The sequence below is a fragment of the Acomys minous genome (assembly GCF_964271855.1).
Source record: "Acomys minous genome assembly, chromosome: 2".
Taxonomy (NCBI): Eukaryota; Metazoa; Chordata; class Mammalia; order Rodentia; family Muridae; genus Acomys; species Acomys minous.
Window position 1 is genome coordinate 118868239 of NC_140484.1, and position 20326 is coordinate 118888564.

At 47.4% G+C, this 20326-nt stretch overlaps 1 protein-coding gene across 1 annotated transcript in view; it reads left to right on the forward strand.

Annotated features, from left to right (window-relative positions):
* The window catches only part of TMC3 (transmembrane channel like 3), a 42434-nt gene extending 23299 nt beyond the window's left edge, over positions 1 to 19135 (forward strand). The window contains exons 12-22 of the mRNA XM_084773960.1: positions 2068 to 2146; positions 3359 to 3607; positions 4142 to 4270; positions 5022 to 5089; positions 6562 to 6690; positions 9661 to 9771; positions 10563 to 10688; positions 11267 to 11345; positions 12470 to 12512; positions 14186 to 14441; positions 16225 to 19135. Of these exons, the coding sequence (XP_084630086.1) occupies positions 2068 to 2146; positions 3359 to 3607; positions 4142 to 4270; positions 5022 to 5089; positions 6562 to 6690; positions 9661 to 9771; positions 10563 to 10688; positions 11267 to 11345; positions 12470 to 12512; positions 14186 to 14441; positions 16225 to 17071 (2116 nt within the window). The 3' untranslated portion in view covers positions 17072 to 19135. The remainder of the gene's footprint in view (positions 1 to 2067; positions 2147 to 3358; positions 3608 to 4141; positions 4271 to 5021; positions 5090 to 6561; positions 6691 to 9660; positions 9772 to 10562; positions 10689 to 11266; positions 11346 to 12469; positions 12513 to 14185; positions 14442 to 16224) is intronic.
* The last annotated feature ends 1191 nt before the right edge of the window (positions 19136 to 20326 follow it).

Sequence of the window (20326 nt, forward strand, 5' to 3'; positions counted from 1 at the left end):
CCTGAAGTTCTGTCTCCTTTATTTTAAGTTGATGTGTTGGTAAGCAGAGAGCATGACGTAGGGGACAGCGGAGCCCTGGTCACTTGCTCCCTACCCTGTCCACACTGTCTTCTCCATGCTATCCCACTGATACCTCGTGACACTCCGTAAACCTCAGACCACTCTAAGAAGGATTGCTTCTGCTTAGGAGTCGGTAGATACCTTCTGGAACAAAACATGGCAGTCAATATTTTTTATTCTGCCACAATCCAAGCTCTAAGGGAGGACCGTGAAAATAGCCACTGCTGATGGAGCAAACAAAGGGCTGGGCTGTCAGCCAGCACTTAATTTACTAAAATAGGTGAGAGTATTGTTTGACTTGAAGACTCTAGTTACCTGACTCCTAAAACCCTATAGTCATAAAGACAGAAACCCATCACTAGAAAGATCCAGAAGTTGACCAAAACCTCACAGCATGGGATAGACCTGGGCAAGCCTTGGGCCTCCACACCCTCACCCTGCTGCTTTCTCTTCCACTCTGCACCTCTCCAGCCTGGATGAGAAGTGCCTTCCTCAGTTCCTTCCTTGCCCACAGGCACTGGAGAGAATCAATTCCGTTATTGCATTTGGTGTAACGGCAATCCTATTAAACAGATTGGCCTCGTTTTTCATATTCAAAACTAAAGAAACAGAGCCACGGAGAGACGTAACCCCAGACAAATGAGGCATAATTCTGGTAATAAGAGCAAGGCATATTATTTCAGGTCCATTACTCACCAGGAGACCATGATCCCTTTCATCTGAGATGCAGTGAGATCTCAGACAACAGCCCAGGCTCTGCTGAGAGCTAGCTAATGAGGCCCTTCTTCCATCAGCGCTCACCACGAGTACCACTGGAGGGGCCGTGGCCCACATAGGCCGAGGCAAATGCTAAGATCATCCCGGGGTGATGTGTAAGGGAGTCCCTTTATAGTTTTAGAGAAAAAGCAAGTGGCCAGGGTGTCTCCTAGAGAAGCTGTCTGCCTACACATGGAGTCACCTGCACCCCGTAGAGACGAAGGAGACTGGCGCGGATGTCTGAATCGTCATTTCCGTGTAGAAGTATTCTCCTTAAGGCACAGCTGCTTCCCTACTGCTGGAATTGAGTCCGCGTTTGCACATCACTGGCCCAGCAAAGGGTCTGCCGAGGCTGCTTTCCTTGCCCGTCTTATTTCTTCAGCCAGGATCCCCCATAAGACACAAGGCTCCACTGTGGGCAATGCCAGGATGTGTTTCCCAAATATCCCAGTATAGAAGAACAGACATTGTCTCTATAGTGATTGGCACCAACTGTAGCAAGTATTCAACACTCTGGCATCTGCTTGGGTGGGGTAATGGCAGCACTGTCCCTCTGCACTGCTATGGAGCCCACACAGTATTTCCAAGGATGGGTGCTGAGATCTCCAGGTGACGTGCTGGTCCTGTCAGCCTTGTAGACTCAGCAACTCTTGGCACTCCACAGTTCTGTTCACTCCTCCTTTGACTGGGGAGTAAAACATAGACTTGCTGAGGAATGATGCTGGGTAAAACCTCACAGACCAGAAAGCAGGGTCCAGACATGCTATCACCCTACTGAACCCATGTTCTTTTCTCCTGCACTGGTGTTTCTAACAGTCTGGTTCAGGCATGGCTACCATGGGATCACCTGGGAAAGATGTAGATTCCAACCCCCATCTACACTGCTGAAGCTCGATGTGTTTTGTTATCATTTTTACATTATTGTGTGTGCGCATGCACACGTGCATGATGTACGTGATCCATACATCACGAGGACAATCTGTGAGAGCCAGTTTTCTCTTTCCACCGTGTGGCTCCTGGAGATCAAAGTAAAAGGTCAGGCATGACCAGTAAGTGCCTTTACTCACTGAGCTATCTCACCTGCCTTATAATCTTTGGTTTTTCAGTGATACCCAGGTAATTCAAAGAAAGCCACATGCAGCAACCATTGTCTTATTAGCATGTCCATAATGCTAGAACTCGCTGGTAGCTCTAGACTGCTGTTCCTGTGTGTTAGTGATCTTGTTTCTCAAAACAGCTTGTGGTTTTCAGGGTCCTGGTACTGTATCTAGGAAATCTCTACAGCTTGATCATTGCTCTTCTGGACAAAGTGAACAGCATGAACATTGAGGTAAGTGTCCCGATGGGACAGCACCTGTCATCACTACTGTATGGTACCTGTCATTGCTGCCTAGACTGTATAGTACCTGCCATCCCTGCACAGACTGGACAGCCTTCCTCCCACTACTGTACAGACTGGACAGTCACCTGCTGCCTTGATTGAATGGTCACCCAACATCAAGGCCTAGATTGAACAGCCCCCGACCCATCACTGTCCAGACTGGACAGTCCCTTTTCACTGCTCCCCACACAGTGTCCCCATGCCAGTGTTGTCATCTTCTTTGTCCCATTTAGTGTTTATGTAAGTGTCTCATTTGGCATGCCCAAACCACTGTGGTCCTTTTAAGCTGTGGAGAGAAACTTAAGACCCATTTCCAAGATTAAAAAGAAAAATTAGCAGTGCTGTTATGAGACTCTGAGCTGTTGCCTCCACATTTCCCTGGGCCATGCTATGTTATTTTCATGGCTCCATCAGGAAAGATGATTGGCGGCTCTTTCAAATAACCCCAGGAAGATGAGCAGGCCATAAAGCTCATCAAGAATAGCTCAGTGTGAGCTCCAGGCTCAACCTCACAGGGCAACTTTAATGTTCATTTCAACCTGCTCAGCTTTGGAGGACACCTTGAGTGGGAGTGGGCAGGGAGGCAGAAAGAGGAGCTTTCTGAGGGTCATTTACTCAAAGTATGCATAAATTTCAGGGCAGATAGGCCAAAGAGGCCATGGAGATCCAGGGCTTTGAAGTCACACAGACCTTTGTGCTGACCTGCCTCTGTCTGGAGCATTAACTTACCACTCACTGAAGTCCAGGGTCCTTGTGAACTTGACCTAAAATTCCCTTGAGGTTGAAAAGAGATGATTGTTCTCTATGAAAGAAATGAATATGGTTCTATGTCAAAAACCATAGAACCATTTCTGATACTCGTTAGGGAATAGTGAACACTGTCTGTTTCAGCTGGTGTCTTGTGAGTGTGGCCACCTCCAGCCAAATGGTAAGAGGGAGGGAAGGATGAGAGGAACAAGAAGTGAGAAAAAGAGAGACTAGAGGTGGGAGAAAGATACAGAGTGTGGAGGGAAAGAGGGAGGAAGAGAGAGAGAGAGAGAGAGAGAAGAGAATGTGGTTATTCTAAAGCAATGCAGTGTCCTCCTTCATTCATCCAAGCTGGATTCTTACTTATAAACAGTAAACAACCTTTCTTTCTTCCTTCTCTGCACCTCCCAACAGGAAGCTGCTACTAAAAACATCACAAGCCATTGGGCAGATCCTTCCACCGCCTACGCCACCAGGACAGTGACCGAAGAAGGGCAATGGCCCACACCTGGGTCAGGAGTGGAGCTCAGGGGAAACACCAGCACATGGGGCTTGGAAGAGACAAGCACTCTGACTTCTACCATGTCACACACAAAGGCCAACAAGACGGTGCCCTACATGCAGGGGCCCCAAGGCCAGTGCTGGGAGACATATGTCGGCCAGGTGTTTCCCTCTGCCCCCTGGGAAGTCCCTTCAACACATCACCCTAGCAACTGCCTAGGTCATTACTGTCCCTTTTTCATAGAAAAGGAATATGGAATCCAGTGAGGTTTTATTTTTATTTTTTATTTTTTTTATGTTCCAGCTCTCAAAATTAACTATGGTGATCAGAGCAAAGTAGTAACTAAACAAAGTCCTTTGTGAGATGCTATCATCAACGTCATAGGCACAAACAGGGAAACTGAGGCACACATGTGTTTCAGAACCTCAGACCTTTGGGTATTCCGAAGCTTTGTCTTGGATCTTGTGATCCAAATTCTAATTAACAGATATTTCTCTAAATAGCCATGATGTAGTAGAACCCCCTCCGTCTGCCACTGTGCTGGATAACAATCTGAAGGGAAAACATTAGAGGCCCCTGGCTCTGGCTCCGGGGAATGGACAGAGACAGGGGACCAGGGAGGACAGCGGAGGAGACAGAGGTGGGCGGGGCATGGTAGTAGCAGCGTATTGCAGTGTGGCACCAATACATTGCAGGAGATGCTGAAGCTGTCTGTCATTGACATGCTCTTCACGGTGGCCAGCATCCTCCTCATAGACTTCTTCCGAGGACTTTTTGTCCGCTACCTGAGTGACTATTGGTGTTGGGACCTCGAAAGCAAGTTTGTAAGTACAATACTGCGTGCTTGGGGAAGGTTCTAGAACTAGATCCATCTCCTCCTGTTGGCTTGCCTAGGAATCAGTCAGGCACATGTTAGATGGCTTTTTTTCTGGGAAGTCTACTTCTGTCCACCTCAAATAGAGGGAAACAGACCCAAGAAGTGATTACCACTCAAGTCTAGCTCGGTGAACCTATGGGCTTCTTGGAGTTGCTTACAAGAGCCTGGGGGGAATGGTAACTTACAGACACGTGGGTGACTCAGGCAGCTACTTCACCGAAATGCCCACCCCAGCCCAGGTGCTGATGACAGCAAAGCTTGCTGCACAACTTGCAGGCAGCTCCATGGAAGAGTTGGTTTTCTCTCTCCTTGTGAACTGCTCATGCAGCCTAGAGGAGGGGCCTTCTGAGCCTTGGACATCTCCTGAGCCTCTAAGTCTTGGCTTTCCTAAGTCTCCTGACCCTCCTCCATCAAGGAAGGGATGTTTTAGTCTAAGGAAACAGCTCCATAAGAGCATGGCCCAGGGAGTGAGGTAGAGATCCTCAAAAGGGGTTCTTGGGGGGGGGTGGAGAGGAGAGAGTGGGTACCACTGAGCTCTCGCCCTAGCCTCTCCTTTCACCGCTTGCTGGGTGACCAGCAAGACAGTGACCTCTGGGTATCTGCACAAGCAAGGAAGTCAAAACAAGTGGCCATAATGAACCACTGTGTGCAAAGGACTTCATGACTTTCTTCTTAATACAAATGCTTTTCTGTAACAGCCTGAGTACGGGGAATTCAAGATTGCGGAGAACGTGCTGCACCTCGTCTATAATCAAGGCATGATTTGGTAGGTATCAGAGCCACTTCCCAGCCTCGCTTCTGTTGTCTGGGCTAAGGTTTCAGTGAGCTCAGACAGACCCATGAATACATGCAGTCAATGCACATCATTGACAAGGGACTAATTCTCAGGTGAGGTGATTTTTTTTTTATTAGTGACTTTCTGAGGATTTTACAGGAAAGAGTGACAGAGGGAGTGGCTCTTTTTTAAACAACTTTTGGTCGCAGCCACCAGAGCATCTGCACAGGGACAGGTGGGATCCCGTAGCTGGGAGGTGGGTGAGCCAGGAGGAGGGGCTGCTTCTTGCCAGGAAGGTGTTGGGAACTCCGTGGTTACACAGGAGCACTGAGAGCCAGGCCTGTCTTCCGGCATTTCCCTATGGATGGAGACATCTGGCTTTACCTATGGGCCCACAAATGGTGCTGTAGCTCCACATACTGTCAGACAAGGAAAAAGAGAAAGAGGCTTGGATATTCTATGCATTCAGAAAACACAGCCTCCACCATCAGTTATAGAATGCACTGGAAACCAGTAGTGTATAAATCTCGTGTTTGAAACCATATGTACTATTTATTTAGTATATGCTAGATCCCTGGAATGTTGAGCTAATTTTTACTGCAAGTGCATCAACTGCAGTCACTGTATACAGCAAAAGGTAAGGGAACAGAGGCCCAGGAGACATGTCTGCCATAAAAAAAGCAAACAATTCACTTTTTAAACCATTTTACTTATTAAACACTTTATTTTCCTGCCACTAAGTATGAACTCCAAAGGGATAGGTTCAATTACATGTCCAATATAAACTGATTGAAAACTAACGTAGAGGTCCTGGGTTTTGTTGTGCACTGACATCTGCGCAGTGGTTGGGTGCCCTAGCTTGGCTGTGGGTAGTCGAGTTCTCTCAGCTCACCTGCTTTGATCTTTAAAATGTCCTCTTCTAGACTTTACTGGCAATATGTCTTTGAGCAAATTGATTAGTTTTCCACGCTTTGCCTTTCTGATCTATTAACTTTGGTTATCTATCCTTCTTTTCACAATTCCAGAAGATTAAATAAGATAGGGGAGGGTGCTGAGACTAGGGGCCAACAAAAAGTCAACAAGGGTAGTTGACCTGTGTTGATTTGGTCCGAAACTCAGTAACTTATTAACTGAGTTCTTGTCCCAGACCTCCAAAGTCTAGGGTTTATGCAAGGGCCTGGTTCTCCAGTGTCTGCTTCTCCCACAGAAGAGGCCTTTCCCTTTGCTAAACTAGGAGCAGAAGGACAAACACTTAGAAAGGACTGTCACCACAGCACAGCTACAGGGGCCTTGTCATAGCCCTGGAATGTGGCGACTGTGTCTCGGCTCTTTAGAGCTTTCTTCAGTTCCCGAAGTATAAGGTGTAAGTGCAACGGCTCAGATCCTTGCTCCACCACGGGGCCTCGGGTACAAAGCCCTGAGTGTGGACACACAGAGGCTGATTTGACCTTCTGCCATTTCAGGATGGGGGCCTTCTTCTCTCCGTGCCTGCCAGCCTTCAATGTCCTCAAGCTTATCGGGCTGATGTACCTGAGGAGCTGGGCGGTGCTGACCTGCAATGTACCCCACCAGCAAGTGTTTCGAGCCTCCAGGTTGGTAGCAGTAGTGTCTGCCTTGGGCTGAGACTGTTTATCCTCTGCGCATGCCTCTTCCAACAAGGGACCTCTTATCACAGTGTCCATCAAAGCCCTGCCTTTTCTCTGCTTGGTTTCCCCATGACGTCACTGCCTACACCTCCCTGCCCCTTGGAATCAGTTTTCCTCCCTCTGAACTTCTTGGCATGCATTTTTAAAGTTTTTACTGATATCCAATCTGGAAAAAAACGCATAAGTTAGAAATATCAGACTTGAACGTCACAGACTGTACACAAAGGTATAACCAACACTCATGGAGAGGCAGAATAGAAGTAATTCCCAGAATGCCCCACTCCTCCTTTGCAGTCATGCCTGATTTCCACAGAACTAGTAGGGCTTGTCTGGTTTTGTCATTTATGTAAAATGTGACACACACACAGAATGTGCTTTTTTGTGTTCAGGGTTTTTTTTTTCCACTCAACATTATGTATTTCAGCTTCATGTCACTGAGCAAATACATACACTGACCTGATTTCTTTATCTGTGCCATGGCTACTTCCAGCTGCTCACTATAAAGGCTGACACCCCTAAATATTCTGTTAAGTGTCTTTTGTCAGGAGCACCCCACAAAGTGTAATGCTGAGTTTTAAGACACGTACAAACTAGTTTTCACAGTTATATAAAAGTTTGAATTGTTCTAGAATCCTGACAACATTCACTCTTTCCTGCATTTCATTGTAGCCACAGGGGTAAATTCATAGCACGTCTTGAATCCCATGACTACAATACTTTGTCACAGTAGTTATCTGAGTGTCCGCCTGTCTCTATCAAACTTTTTTTTTGACCTGGATAACAATCTATTTCTATTTTATCTAATGACCACACATTCATGGTTATGTTTGGATGTGTATGGTTTTATATGGTTACATGTCGTTATTTAATCTATTCATATTCTAAACACATATGTGTGGATGTTCATATGCATTCAGTTTGGGGGGATGGAGACAGAGAGGGACTTCACACACCTTCTCTGTCAATCCCATGTGAACTGCATTACAGAATGCCTGAGTCTGGGAAGTCTACAAAGTACATCTTTTGGCTCACTTTTCTGAAGGCTTGAAAGTCCATACAAGATATCCTCTAGAGGAAAGAACAGGACTTCCTATGTGAAAACAGGAAAGCCAAAAGAGCAAATGGGATGAGCTGAATTTATATATCTTAGGAGAAGGGAGTCTTGTTGGACCAAAGATCCCACAAAGGCAACCACGTGTCAGTGTGCACTGTGGAGGGTACAGACACCCGTACCTGTGTACCACATTTCACTCAGGACTTCTGGTTAAGTCTTTTTCAGCAGAGAATGAAAAAGATGGGAAAACCTTCAGACAGAGCAGTTGGGCATCACTAGATTGACTATATATAGGGCCCCATGTGCCAAATTGGTCTGAGCCACCATTGGGGAAGCCTGGGCAGCTGAAGGCCCTGATCCCAACCTGGGACTCAGGGACCAGGCACCAAGGCTTACCCAGAGAGAACATTCACTCTCAACAATAAGGAGCAGAGAAATAAAGAAAATGACAGTAAATGTGTATCAAGTCAGGTGGTTGATGGTCATAACTAACAGACCTAAGAGGGAGCTCAAGGCTGGCAGCAGGAGACGGCGGCATTAGGTAAGGACCCGGCTGAGTGGAAGGCAGTTCTCAGGGCATGATGAGTAGAGCTAGCTGGGTAGAAACCATGCACAAAACGGTGGAGTCACTGCCTTCTTGGTTTACAGCTCACAAGTGCCCAGCTAGTGTTTGTAATGTGACTGGAAGCTTCTCTATGAAATCTGGTTTCCAGATTTCTAAGCTGTGCATGCCTCTCACACACAGCACAGATAAGTGTATGTCTCTCACTGCCCGCTTTCTCTCTCTCTCTCTCTCTCTCTCTCTCTCTCTCTCTCTCTCTCTCTCTCTCTCTCTGTGTGTGTGTGTGTGTGTGTGTGTGTGTGTGTGTGTGTGTGTGTGTGTATGCAAGTATGCAAGTATGCAAGTGTTGCAGGAGGTTTTTCTCCTGTCCCTATGCTCCCAGAATAATGACTCATGAGACTCAATTATTATTTACAAATACCTAAGTCATATATCCAGGTTCTTCTCTGACTAGCTCATTACTTAAAATAACCCATTTATACTAGTTTACATAACTTGAAATAACCCATTTATACTAATTTACATAACTTAAAATAACCCATTTATACTAACTTACATTCTGGCTGGGTACCTGGGCTCAGGTACTGTGCATCCGTTCTTCTCACGTCTTGCCAGCTGGAATCTCCATGCCTGGATCTCTCCCAGCATCCTTTCTGCCTTCCAGATGTCCCACCTATTTTCTGCCTCAGCCATAGGCCACAGGTTTTTTTTTTAACTGACAGGTGTTGCGTCCACACAATACACAAGAGATTCCTACTACATGCAAGTGCATCTGCACATGAAGGTGCACGTGTGCAGGCCAGAGGTGGATATCAGGCATCTTTCTCAATTACTCTCCACCTTATGTTTTTTGCCTGTCAGGCCAGGGACTCTCCCCTCCCTGCCTCCTCACTGTTGGGATTTTTTTTTTTTTTAAGATTTATTTATTTATTTATTGAGTATACAGTATTTTCTTGCATGTGCGCCTGCACACCAGAAGAGGGCACCAGATCTCATTATAGATGATCATGAGCCACCATGTGGTTGCTGGGAATTGAACTCAGGACCTTTGGAAGAGCAGCCAGTGCTCTTAACCTCTGAGCCATCTCTCCAGCCCTACTGTTGGGACTTCAAGCATGCTGCCCACTCCAGCCTTTGGGGATCGAACTCGGGTTCTTATGCTTGTGTCACAGGCACTTAACCAACTGAGCCATCTCTCCAGGGCCCTGGTAGGAGGTGGTGGCTGCTTCCGGGTGGGTTATGCGGAGGCGCCCACGTGGACTCTGGAACGACTGCGGCATGACGTTTGGTCTTTCTGCAGATCCAACAACTTCTACCTGGCCATGCTCCTGTTCATGCTCTTCCTCTGCATGCTGCCGACCATCTTTGCTATTGTCCACTACAAGCCATCTCTGAATTGCGGCCCCTTCAGGTAACACACACAGGAAACTCCAGCAAGCGAAAAGACAAATATAATATTTTTAAAAAGCAAAAAACAAAAGCATGGTGTGGGTCATCGTACCTATAATCGTAATGTTTGGGAGGTCTAGGCAGAAGGACTGTCAATAGTTTAAGGTCAGCTTGAGCTACCAAGTAAGACTCTGCCTCAAAACTGAAAACTTACATACAAGTAACATACAGACTGAGCAGCTGTACTTGTGTATTTAGGGATATATGTATATGCATGTGGTGGCAATTAATGCAAAAAAAAAAAAAAAAAAAGACCATGAGTTTGAAAGAGAGCAAGGAGGTACTTAAAGAGAGGTTTTGGAGGGAGAAAAGAAGAGGAGGGAAAAAGGAGCAGATGGCTGCGTAGAAATCCATGTGGCTAAAACCAGGCTTTATTTGGAGACAGTCCATGTCAGTCTTCAGTCTACAGCATCTCCCTGTAACCATAACGAAGTCCCAACTGTCCTCTCTCCTTCAATGCCTACACCGGTTTTGACACAGGAACCCTTAGAGGTGTCTTCTATACTCGTTAGAAGGCCTGTGCGTGCAAGTGTGATTAGAGGCCCCGCCTCCAGGCCTAGTGGGTAATTAGATGGCTACTTTATAGAACTTCTGGGAAAGTCTTGAATCTTTGCCATTTGGAGATTTGCCTCCTGCTTTTATAGCTGGTTTTGGAGATCAGCATATAGACACCCAAACATTTTTTGATAAGTCTTGAAACACTCCCTAGCCCAAAGCAGTCAAACCTGGAGTTACCTCTTTCCTTTCTCACAGCGGACAAGAGAAAATGTATGACATTGTGTCAGAGACGATAGAGAATGACTTCCCCGCATGGTTTCATGCTGTGGTTGGACACATCAGCAGCCCTGTGGTGATACTCCCAGCTGTACTGCTTCTGTTGTGAGTGATACACCTCCCAACCTCCAGAGGGCGCCATTCCTCCTGACCTGGGGGATACTAAACCTCCCAGCCTCCAGGGGGTGCCACACTTCAGAGTAACACAAACCACCATGCCGCAGAGACAGCTGCGTGGCTACTGATTCAACAGCATCTGGGAGATTACTGTGGCCACTATAAGGGGGCCGGACACTATTAGTACCAGTATAGTATTCTGCAAAAATGTAGATGATTTTGAAATATCATATTTCAGCTGAGAAGCTTAGGTTTATTAGGGCTTACAGAGAGAAGTGGAACCAGTAGCCGTAACTTGACTGGTTGTGAGGTATCTATTGATGTTGGTACCTTGGTTTTATTGTCAGGGTGCAGAATTTAGAAGCAAAAGGAAAAAAAAAAAGTGAAGTTCCTCTATCCCCGTGGCCACGGGTATAAGAGAGAAGGAAGATGTATTTTGGGGTCAGGGGTCAGTGAGTAGCCTACATCAAACCCGGCAAGCCTCACTTCCACTGCCACCTGAGCAGGACCTGAAAGCTGACGCGTCAGCTGAAGCCCTCTCACTGTTCCATGTCCTTCCATCCCAGCATGCTCATCTACTACCTTCAGAGCATCGCCAGATCGCTGAAGCTCAGCAGCCAGCAACTCAGGATGCAGATCCAAAACGCAAGTATTTTGTGAGCTCAGCTCTCATCCATGCCAAGGTCCGCCCCGGCCCGTATGCCTGCACCCTGTCCGGCAGGGGAGTGCAAAGTAGTTCAAACCATGTCCTGTGGTACCGAGTGACTATCCCCAAAGCCCGCCTCAAGTAATTTCTAAGACAGTGGCTGCTTTCATTTGCTGGGGGCAAGCCCGCTCACTTGAGTACTCTCTGCGTGGCTTCTCTGAATCCCCCTCCCTCAGCATCAAGAGGAGGGCAGGAAGGCATCCAGGGGCTTTTTCTGAGCCCTGTCTACCCAGCCTTTCATAACCCTGAGAGTCATATTTCCAGTCGGCTCACCTTTTTTTTTTTTTTAATCTTACCTTTATTTAACAAACCAACCGACAAACCTTGTAGCCTTTTCACTAAGGGGAGAAAAACAACTGCTCCCAGAAACACAAGTTTATGTAAAAGGATAACAAACTAGCTTTGTGTGATGTGTCAAGTTAGAAATCCATTTCCAGTTGCAGGGCATTTTGCCCATAGGTATCTCCCTAGTGGCTGATCTGTGTTTTCTTTGTGACTCAAGCTGTTTCAGGCTGAGCCTCCCTAATCTAAAGATCTAAACTGCTTCAAGACCTGAAAGTCTTAAACTGTCAACATGAGGTCATGCGGGTAAAATTCCACACCATGACACTCTTTTGTAAACAGACCTGTTAAAAATAACATTGTATAAAATCACCTCCAGGCCAAATGTACTTAGTACATCTGAAGTGAAAGGCATCTCATTTGAGACTTGGGTCTCAGCCTCAAGGTCTCAGCCTCAAAGAAACCAGAATATGAAACACTACCGCTTCCCACTCCTTCAGATACAGGATGCTCTGCTTGCCTTGGCAGGGTCTCACGCACCCATGACTTAGTTGTTCTTATAGGAAACCCGTTGGGGGGAAAAACCTTGGCTCTTCCATGTTTGCATTTATTCACTCAAATAACAGGCCCAGTTCCTATAGCTTGAGCGTTCTGTCCTCAGCAGGACTACCATGCTCAAGGTGTGAACAGTAGCACAGAAGTCTTTCTCTATCTCCTCAGAATAAAATGTTAACCACTTCCCCTTAAAACCGAAGCAAACTGATTGTCATTCACATTTCAGACAAGATCGGAAGATAAGAAGAAGGTTGCACAGATGGTGGAGGGTAAGTGGATCTTAAAATACAAATGTCTGGTCTCTAAGTTGATTGATGATCACTTAAAAAAGGGACAGAGGGTCAAAACCGGTGTTGGAGTTTCAAGACTCACCGGGCTCACTAAAGCAAAACCCATGCCGTGCACTGCTCCCAGCGTGCCCAGAGCTGGAACTAATTCCCACACCGCTGTAATCAGAAGGGGCTTTGAAACAGGACAGAAAACTCCGTGTGGCAAAGTATAAAATGCTCAAGAGTGTTTATTTCACCATGTTGTGTATGTCGTCGCTGGCACCGCTCTCTTCCCGTGTGAGCCCACCTCCCAAGCCTCTGCCCAGGCTCCCACATTCCTAAGTTCTGCCTTTTCTGGCCCAGCCCTCACCTAGCGATGCCAGCCAGGCAGGTCCAGCCACTGAAGCAGTTCTCAGAGTAAAGACACAAAGCTGAAAACTCTCCAAGGCCATACCTTCTTCCCTCCCATCAAGGAGAAAGAAGAGAAAGCTTTGCCCCAGAAGGAAAGGAGTGTGGGGAACAGATATCCAGTGTAGCTAGAAGGTCAGATTTTGGGGTGGAGGCACAGGTGCAGCTCAAATAAGAGTCAGTAGCTCCTCCCCTTGAGGCCACTGGTAGAGCACACTGGGAGCCAGGATGCTCAGTTGGTACCGCTGGGCTAGCACAGCCCACACTACCTGCCCCAGCATAAAACAGAATGGAACTCAACCGATCCCATGAGCCAGCCCCTGTAACTACTTTAAGGTGAACTATCTGGAAGAGAGCTCTCCTCCTGCAGGAGACTCAAGCCTGAGGGTCCACTCCATGTGGAGGAGTCACCAGGTGACAAGGTCACACACAAAGTGACTGTGGTTTGTGTTATAAAACCTACTGTATCTGCTTTGTGTCAGCAAGCTTTCTGTTGCAATGACAAATACATCATGTTCTTATAAAGACACAAAGGTGTGGGGCCGGAAATCCACGCGAATCCCACCTCTGCCACCTTGTGGTAGTCACATAGCCTGGTAGCCAAGTTTCAGGTTGAACTTCCTATCTCCTTATAAGGACTTGTCCAGCTAGCACCTGAAATTTCCTCTTCATGCAAATGATGCATTTCCAGCACATTGGCCCCAGCCAATGATGTACAATAACCCCCCCAATCCCTACCCATTCCCCAAGGTTTATATAGCCCTTTACTCACTCCCAATCAAGAAACACCTATCTCACTCTCTCTGAGATGGCTGTTTGTCCCAACCACAATGACAGTGAATATCCTGCATAACCCATCTGACCCAGAAAAGCTGCATTGCTTCCAATCTAACCTGGTGCACAATGGTGCCTGGACATCCCAAAGGAAAAAGCAGACTGGGGCAAAAGAATTGGTTTACTTTGGCTCACAGTTTCAGGCCCCAATCTGTGTTCCATCAGCCCCGTTGCCTAAAAGGAGGGAGCATACCACCCTGAGGGTGTGTATGTTATGCCAAGCAAACCTGTTCACCTCATAGTCAGAAGCAGAAAGCATTCTCACAATTACCTTACAGCACATGACCCCTATGACCAGAGAGGACTTACCACCATGCCCTAGTCTTAAAGGCTCCACCTTCCCCCAAGAGTGCCAGGTAAGAGACCAAGTCTTAGCATGTGGGCCTTGTGGGGAACCTGGACATGTCAACTGCTCTCCTCTCTGCCCGCAGCTCGAATCCAGACTCACGAAGAAAGCACCAAGAGGCTTCTGAAGGACAGTGACCTCATCAGCCAGCTGTCCTCAGCATACATGGCAACGCCCCAAAACAATGGCAACATGGTCAACTTTGACTCTCTGAGTAGCAAGAGTCTCAGGATGGAGACAGTCACAAGGCCCCTGCCCCAGAGTCCTGGACAAGGGTCCAGGGGCCCCTGCTCGCCTCTTCCGAGTGGCTCTACATCAAGGCCAGAACAAGACACCAATAGGTGAGGGTGAACTCTGACGCAAAAAGAAACCAGCCTTCTTGAATGTGATGCCAGTGGTAGACCAGAACTACAGGAGGCCAAGGCTACTAAATTCCAGGTCTGCCTGGAAGAATCAGAGGGCAGGGATTGCTGGGACCCTGAGGATGCAGAAGTGGTGGGAGAGGGGAGCTCAAGATTTTTGAAAGCTGCATTATCATGTAATCTGTAAGTATGCCTCCCTCATAGCCTAGTATGCATTTCTGTAGCCCCGGAAAGTAAGCTATCTTCTTAACAGTTCATATCCCAAGTCAGCATTTTAGGGTGCAGAAGCAGAAGGCACAGCCCCCCGGCTGTCACCCTCAGTAACCAAGGGAGTTCACCAAGACTTTTAAGAACCTGACTCAGGCCAAACTTGCATCCACCTAGGGACGAATTTCAGGACGAGCCAGTTTATGAAGTAGAGTTGAGGTTAGTAAAGGCATTTTAATTCAGGCTTAAGTAGGAGGGTTAAGTGAAAGAGGGGTACACTCAGAAGGAAAAGTAAGATGCCCAGGGGAGCACCAGTGGGCTCCTCAACAGTCACAGCTCATTAGTTTCACTTTGTTGTTGTAGGTTGCCCTTTGCTTGCAATAGTCTTACATAATAGGACTTTGGCGGGATTGAAGTCACTATATGCAAAGATTTATTAAGAGACTTCAATGAGATTCTGAAGAACACCTGATAGGATTACAGTTTACGAGGCAAAAATGTAGGTCTCAGGGACACAGAGTGTCAGGATGCCGTCACCGAAAACAAAGTGAGCAGTCTTGTTTGAGAGTCTCAGGCCTTGTCTAAGGGAGGAATAAGACTCTATCTGAGATCACATACACTCAGGCCTTACCCCTGGTTCCTTACTACACATGAACTATCTATGTATGAGAGGAATATGGACCCCATGTCACAACTGTCATAACCAGTGTTGAGTGGGCTGGAATTCCTGCCTCTCAGCTGGTGGGAGGCTCCAATTACACCCTGGGGTGAGGTGATGCGGTGAAGAGCTCCTCCCCCTCTTCCCCCATGTCCCATAGCTTCCCTATCTGTCTACCTGGCCTCACTCTGTTTCCAGTCCTGGAATGGCACACGGTCTCTGCTTCACATGTGGACTGACTATGTCATTGGCGAGATCTTGAGGGTGTTACTACATGGGCCAAATGTTTCGGTGTCATCTTCAAGGAAAGGGGTGAACCCAGGATCCCAGAATGAGGGAGCAGCTCTGTGTTGACCCAAAATCACAACCACAACTATGTTCATCATTTGTGGCACAGTAGACGCCATGGAGATAAATATAATTTTCTCCCTCCTTTCTTCAAGTTTTCATCCAACTTGAGATTTTGTTTTTAAGCAAGTTGTCTTCATATCCTTGTGGTACCTTGACAAGGAGGGATCTAAGTCCCTTCTTGGGAGATCACAGGGTGGGGGTGGGGAGCGTCAAGCCATACTCACTGGTCCTTTGAGCAGATCTGTTTCCCCCAAGTGGACACTCAAGGGAGTGTCTGAGAAGCTGGAGGGCAGGTTAGCCCACTAGAGCAATGTTCCCAACATGAACTCCACAAACATTGGTCCGGTGAAACGCTGCTTACAGAAGCAGTGATAGGCTATATTAATGAAGCCCACCTTTCTGTGCCCCCCCAATGGAGCATTTCTTGTCACTTCGTGGTGCTGAGATGTTCACTGCAGTTCACAGATCACCCAGAGATGCTGTGGAATTCCCGGACATGTGGAGGGAGACCGAGGCTATATCTACTTAACTACTTCTGTCTTACAGGTATCCACGTGGGTCTTGTGTCAGCACTGGCAACCTCCACAAAAAGAGATCCTGCTCACCTGTGACACAGACACAGCCCCTCAAAGACATCCGCTCTGAGCCTCTTTCCCGAAAGGACTTTAAGCCCATCAGATCTCCTTTCTGTGGACCTGAGGTCTCTGCCTTGATGACACGGGGCCACAGACCCCGTGCTCCCAGATACTATGTTGTTAATGCACATGACTTTCACAAAAAGACCCAGCCAGCTTTCTGGCCAGAAAGACATTTCAAGATAGATGCTTTTGGTGACATTGTAGAGCTTCAGCCCAGGAATGTGCAGCAGCAGTACATGTCCTGGGCCCCCGGCCAGCCTTGTTCTCCAGAGCTGAGTGAAGAAGATGAAGAGATGCCGAGGAGAGATTTGGTCCAATGGTCAATCCCCCCAGGCTCCCTGACAGATCTCCCTCGGGCTTCTTGTTTTTATACTGGTGACAGGTCAGAAAGCGACAACAGAGACCCTGAGTACCAGCGCAGGGTGTACTATAGATCTGAGGATAAAAGTTTTGAAAGCCAGCTTGATAGGCCTACAGTTATAAACAAAAAACCACGGTCCAGGAATGCCCGGTACCCACAGCATCCTCTGAAGGCCAGAGGCAAAGCCAAGTTCGAGCCATCCTTCACAGAATCCGACTCTGTGTCCGCAGCATCTAGCAGTGACCAGCAAAACAGCAATAATGACCAATACCTGCAGGTCCTGTCCAGCCAGGGCAGATGCCCGAGGTCTGCCAGCCAGCTGGGCAGGAGGAAGGCCAAGCCCAGGCAGGTGCTGCCCATGGATCTAAATGACCTAATTTGCTCAAATGTTTAGGCTTTAGGCTTCTTTCCTCGTCCTTTCTTGAAGCTGGGCCCCTTTGGAAGTATTGGGAGCACACGGCCCCTCCCTTTCTGAAAGAGGGGACATGTCGCTGGAGTGCTGTCTTAGAGATCTGTGGTGCTTCTTTAGGCACCGCTGCTGTCTGAGGTTCTGAGACCCTGAGGCGGTAACTTCCTATTCACAGCAATGGTGAGCAAGTGACAATTCTTGGTGTGTCTTTAATGTCTTGCACACATCACCACATCAGGCTGTCATTTCAAGAAAATGCCAAGCCTTTGATTCCATTCATGGTGGCTGTGCTCACCAGCAAGCCAGACGTCTTACTGGGACTGCAAACACCAACATTGACACTCTTGTTTATCTTTAATGATATGAATGAGTGCTTTGCACTATGGTCTTTCGACATATAAACATCAACACTCCATAGTGAGCTCCCAAACTCAGGTGGCCACCGTTGATGTGTTCACAGTACTTCGTTTATGAGGACAGTCAGTTCAGTAGTGGCCAGCGTAGTACACTGAAAACTTATTTAACTCTGTATTCATCAGGACATAGGTTAGAAATCATCCCAAATTTGTAGCTGGGGTTTCCTGGCTCAGTACGAAGGATGGGGGGGGTGAGACTCAGTATGCTGAGCTGGAACCGAGGCTGAAACATCCCCCAAGAGCTTCTTTCCTCTCAGCTGTTTCGTGTTTGCTGACTTTGTTTTGCCACCCTGCCCCTCCCCCACTGCCCATAGAAGGCTTTCAGTTCAAGTAGGAGGTGAGGAATTCACAGCCACAGAGATGCCAGGCTTGCAGCCTCCACCCAACAAGCCCACAGAAAAGAGCAGAGCCGACATTACCCACTTCTGTTGTGTCTGCCCTTGGGAATCATTCTTTGGCTCCTCTGACGGGTCCTGTGCAGGGTGTGGCAGCTGTGTGTGTTCCATCCCGCAGTAACCAGCTCAGTGCCCTGACTCCTATTGCCATAGCACTGTTTTGTTAAGTTCTGACTTTTAACATTTCTGTCTACTCTACTCTGAGTGTCTTTGGAACAAACATGGCAGCATGGTTCTCCATTCCCAGTAACTGGCACACAGTAGACATTGCACATGTGTGTTTTCTATCACTGCTGTCGATCAGAATAACAATGAAGACTCTTCACAAATTGAGTTTCTCTGGAAACAGAGAATATCGCATTGACACTAAGCCATGAGCGTACAGAGTCCGGAGCAAGGGAAAGGCCTCACAAGCCAATGAAGCTTGCATAAGCTGTTTCAGTCAACTCTCCTTGTTAGTAAGATCACTGCTAAGGGTAGCACCAGCTCAAGGTCAGATGGATGTCCTTGCAGAGGTACAGCCTGTACTGGATTGTGGAGGCCTTAGTGCCAGACTGTGGTTCTGGCCAAATTTCGGGTAATCAGGTGCATGTGCGCCAATCTGCCTGCTTCATGCCCCTGCCCCTCCCTCCCCCCCCCCCCCCCCCGCCCGGGCTTCATTTACTTTTGGTCAGAGCTCAACACAAGCAATTCTGCTTGATTCCTGTGATTTTCACACCACGATAACAAGCTGAGTGGCTTAATAGGAAGCACACTTACCATCCTGCCATTTTCAGGGCTTAGGAGTGCAGGCACGGCTAGCTGGGGCCCTGTGGATTTCCAAACCAGATGACGGTTGATAGAACGATGCCTGTATCCCCCCCCCCCCCCCCCGCCCCATGGGACTTCTCTCAGAGAGCAGGGCAGGAATGGGGCTGCTTCCTGCGTAAATCAAGCCTAGACCTACTCAACCCCATAGAGACAAAGTCCATGTCATGTCAGAGTCAGTCAAGCTATTTCCCCACTAGAGAACAGGCTCCACAGAAGTCATGTGACCTGCAGTCTGCTAATCTAATACATAGAGAAGTCCCTGCCTCCTCCCCCATGCTTTGGTATTTGAATTGGTGTGTCTTTAATGTTTGCTTTAATGTATTCAGTCGGGTCCACATATGCAAATTAGGGGCATTTTTTCCCTTGTCCTTTTTCCTACCCAACCACGCCCCCACACCATGACTTGTGCTATTTCAATAAATGAGTTATCCTCCAAAACAGTCTCCTGGGTTGTTGATGCCTGTTGGACTCATCACTGTTGCACACTGAGACTGCTGGTGTGCAACAGCTGGTGGGGGAGGGGTGGACACACCAGTCCTCTTCTCTTGGTCTCACCATGCAGCAGTAAGGACTGACATCTCATCAGAGGCCTCAGGCACTCTTCCAGTCTCATATGGCTCTCGGTTAAATGGCCAGTCCTTGAGATTCTGAAAGCTTTTGATTGTCCCTGTGGCACAGCACTCTACACAGCATGGCTGGTGATCTTCACTGGCAGTGAAGTGTGTACCTATTTGGCTTCCAGTCCCTTTTGGCAGAGAAGATATGGACCTTTATTTTACAAGTCCCTCGAGGAGCCCAGGGCCACCCAGACAACCCTTCTTTCTGATTCCTAGAAGTTGGCTCATGGAGGACCTTAATTATGCCATCCAAACCAGGTCATCTTTACTGTAAAACAGCCCAGCCACAGAGTGAACTTTGATACTGTTGAGTGTGGAAGACCTGCTGCTTCAACTTGGTCAGGGGAGACTGGGAAAGTGTGGGTAGAGCCATTGAAAGATCACTCTGCCGACTTCTGAGGATATAAAGCATACTTATCTGGGGCCAGTGCTCTCTGTGACCAGTGACAGACACTGAACTCTTAACTTTTGGGGGGCCAGGGAGAAAAAGAATCGCATCCATACACTCAGCGGATTAAGCAGAATAGCTCCTGAAGTGAAAGTTTCTGATTTCTTTGAAGACTCAGTTGTGTCATTGGGTGTTTATCTGGAAGCTGTTTTGTGAGAGGCCAGGTGGTGCTTTTCTGGAAGATGTCTTGTGAGAGGGTATGTAATGTTTTTCTGGGCGCAGACATATGAGGGGGCATGTGACAGTTGAAAGGAGTATAAAAAAAAACACATCAAAAATCAAGTGACCATATGTGTGTGGATTCATATCTGGGTCTTCAATTTTATTCCACTGATCAACCAGCCTGTTGCTGTGCCAGTACCATGCTGTTTTAATTACTATTGCTTTATAGTACAGTTTGAGATCAAGTATGGAGATTCCTCCAGAGGATCTTTTATTGTACAAGATTATTTTAGGAGGGGAATAAGGGGAAAATGGGAGGAAGGGAAGAATGGGAAGATACAAGGGATGGGATAACCATTGAGATGTAACAAGAATAAATTAATAAAAAACTT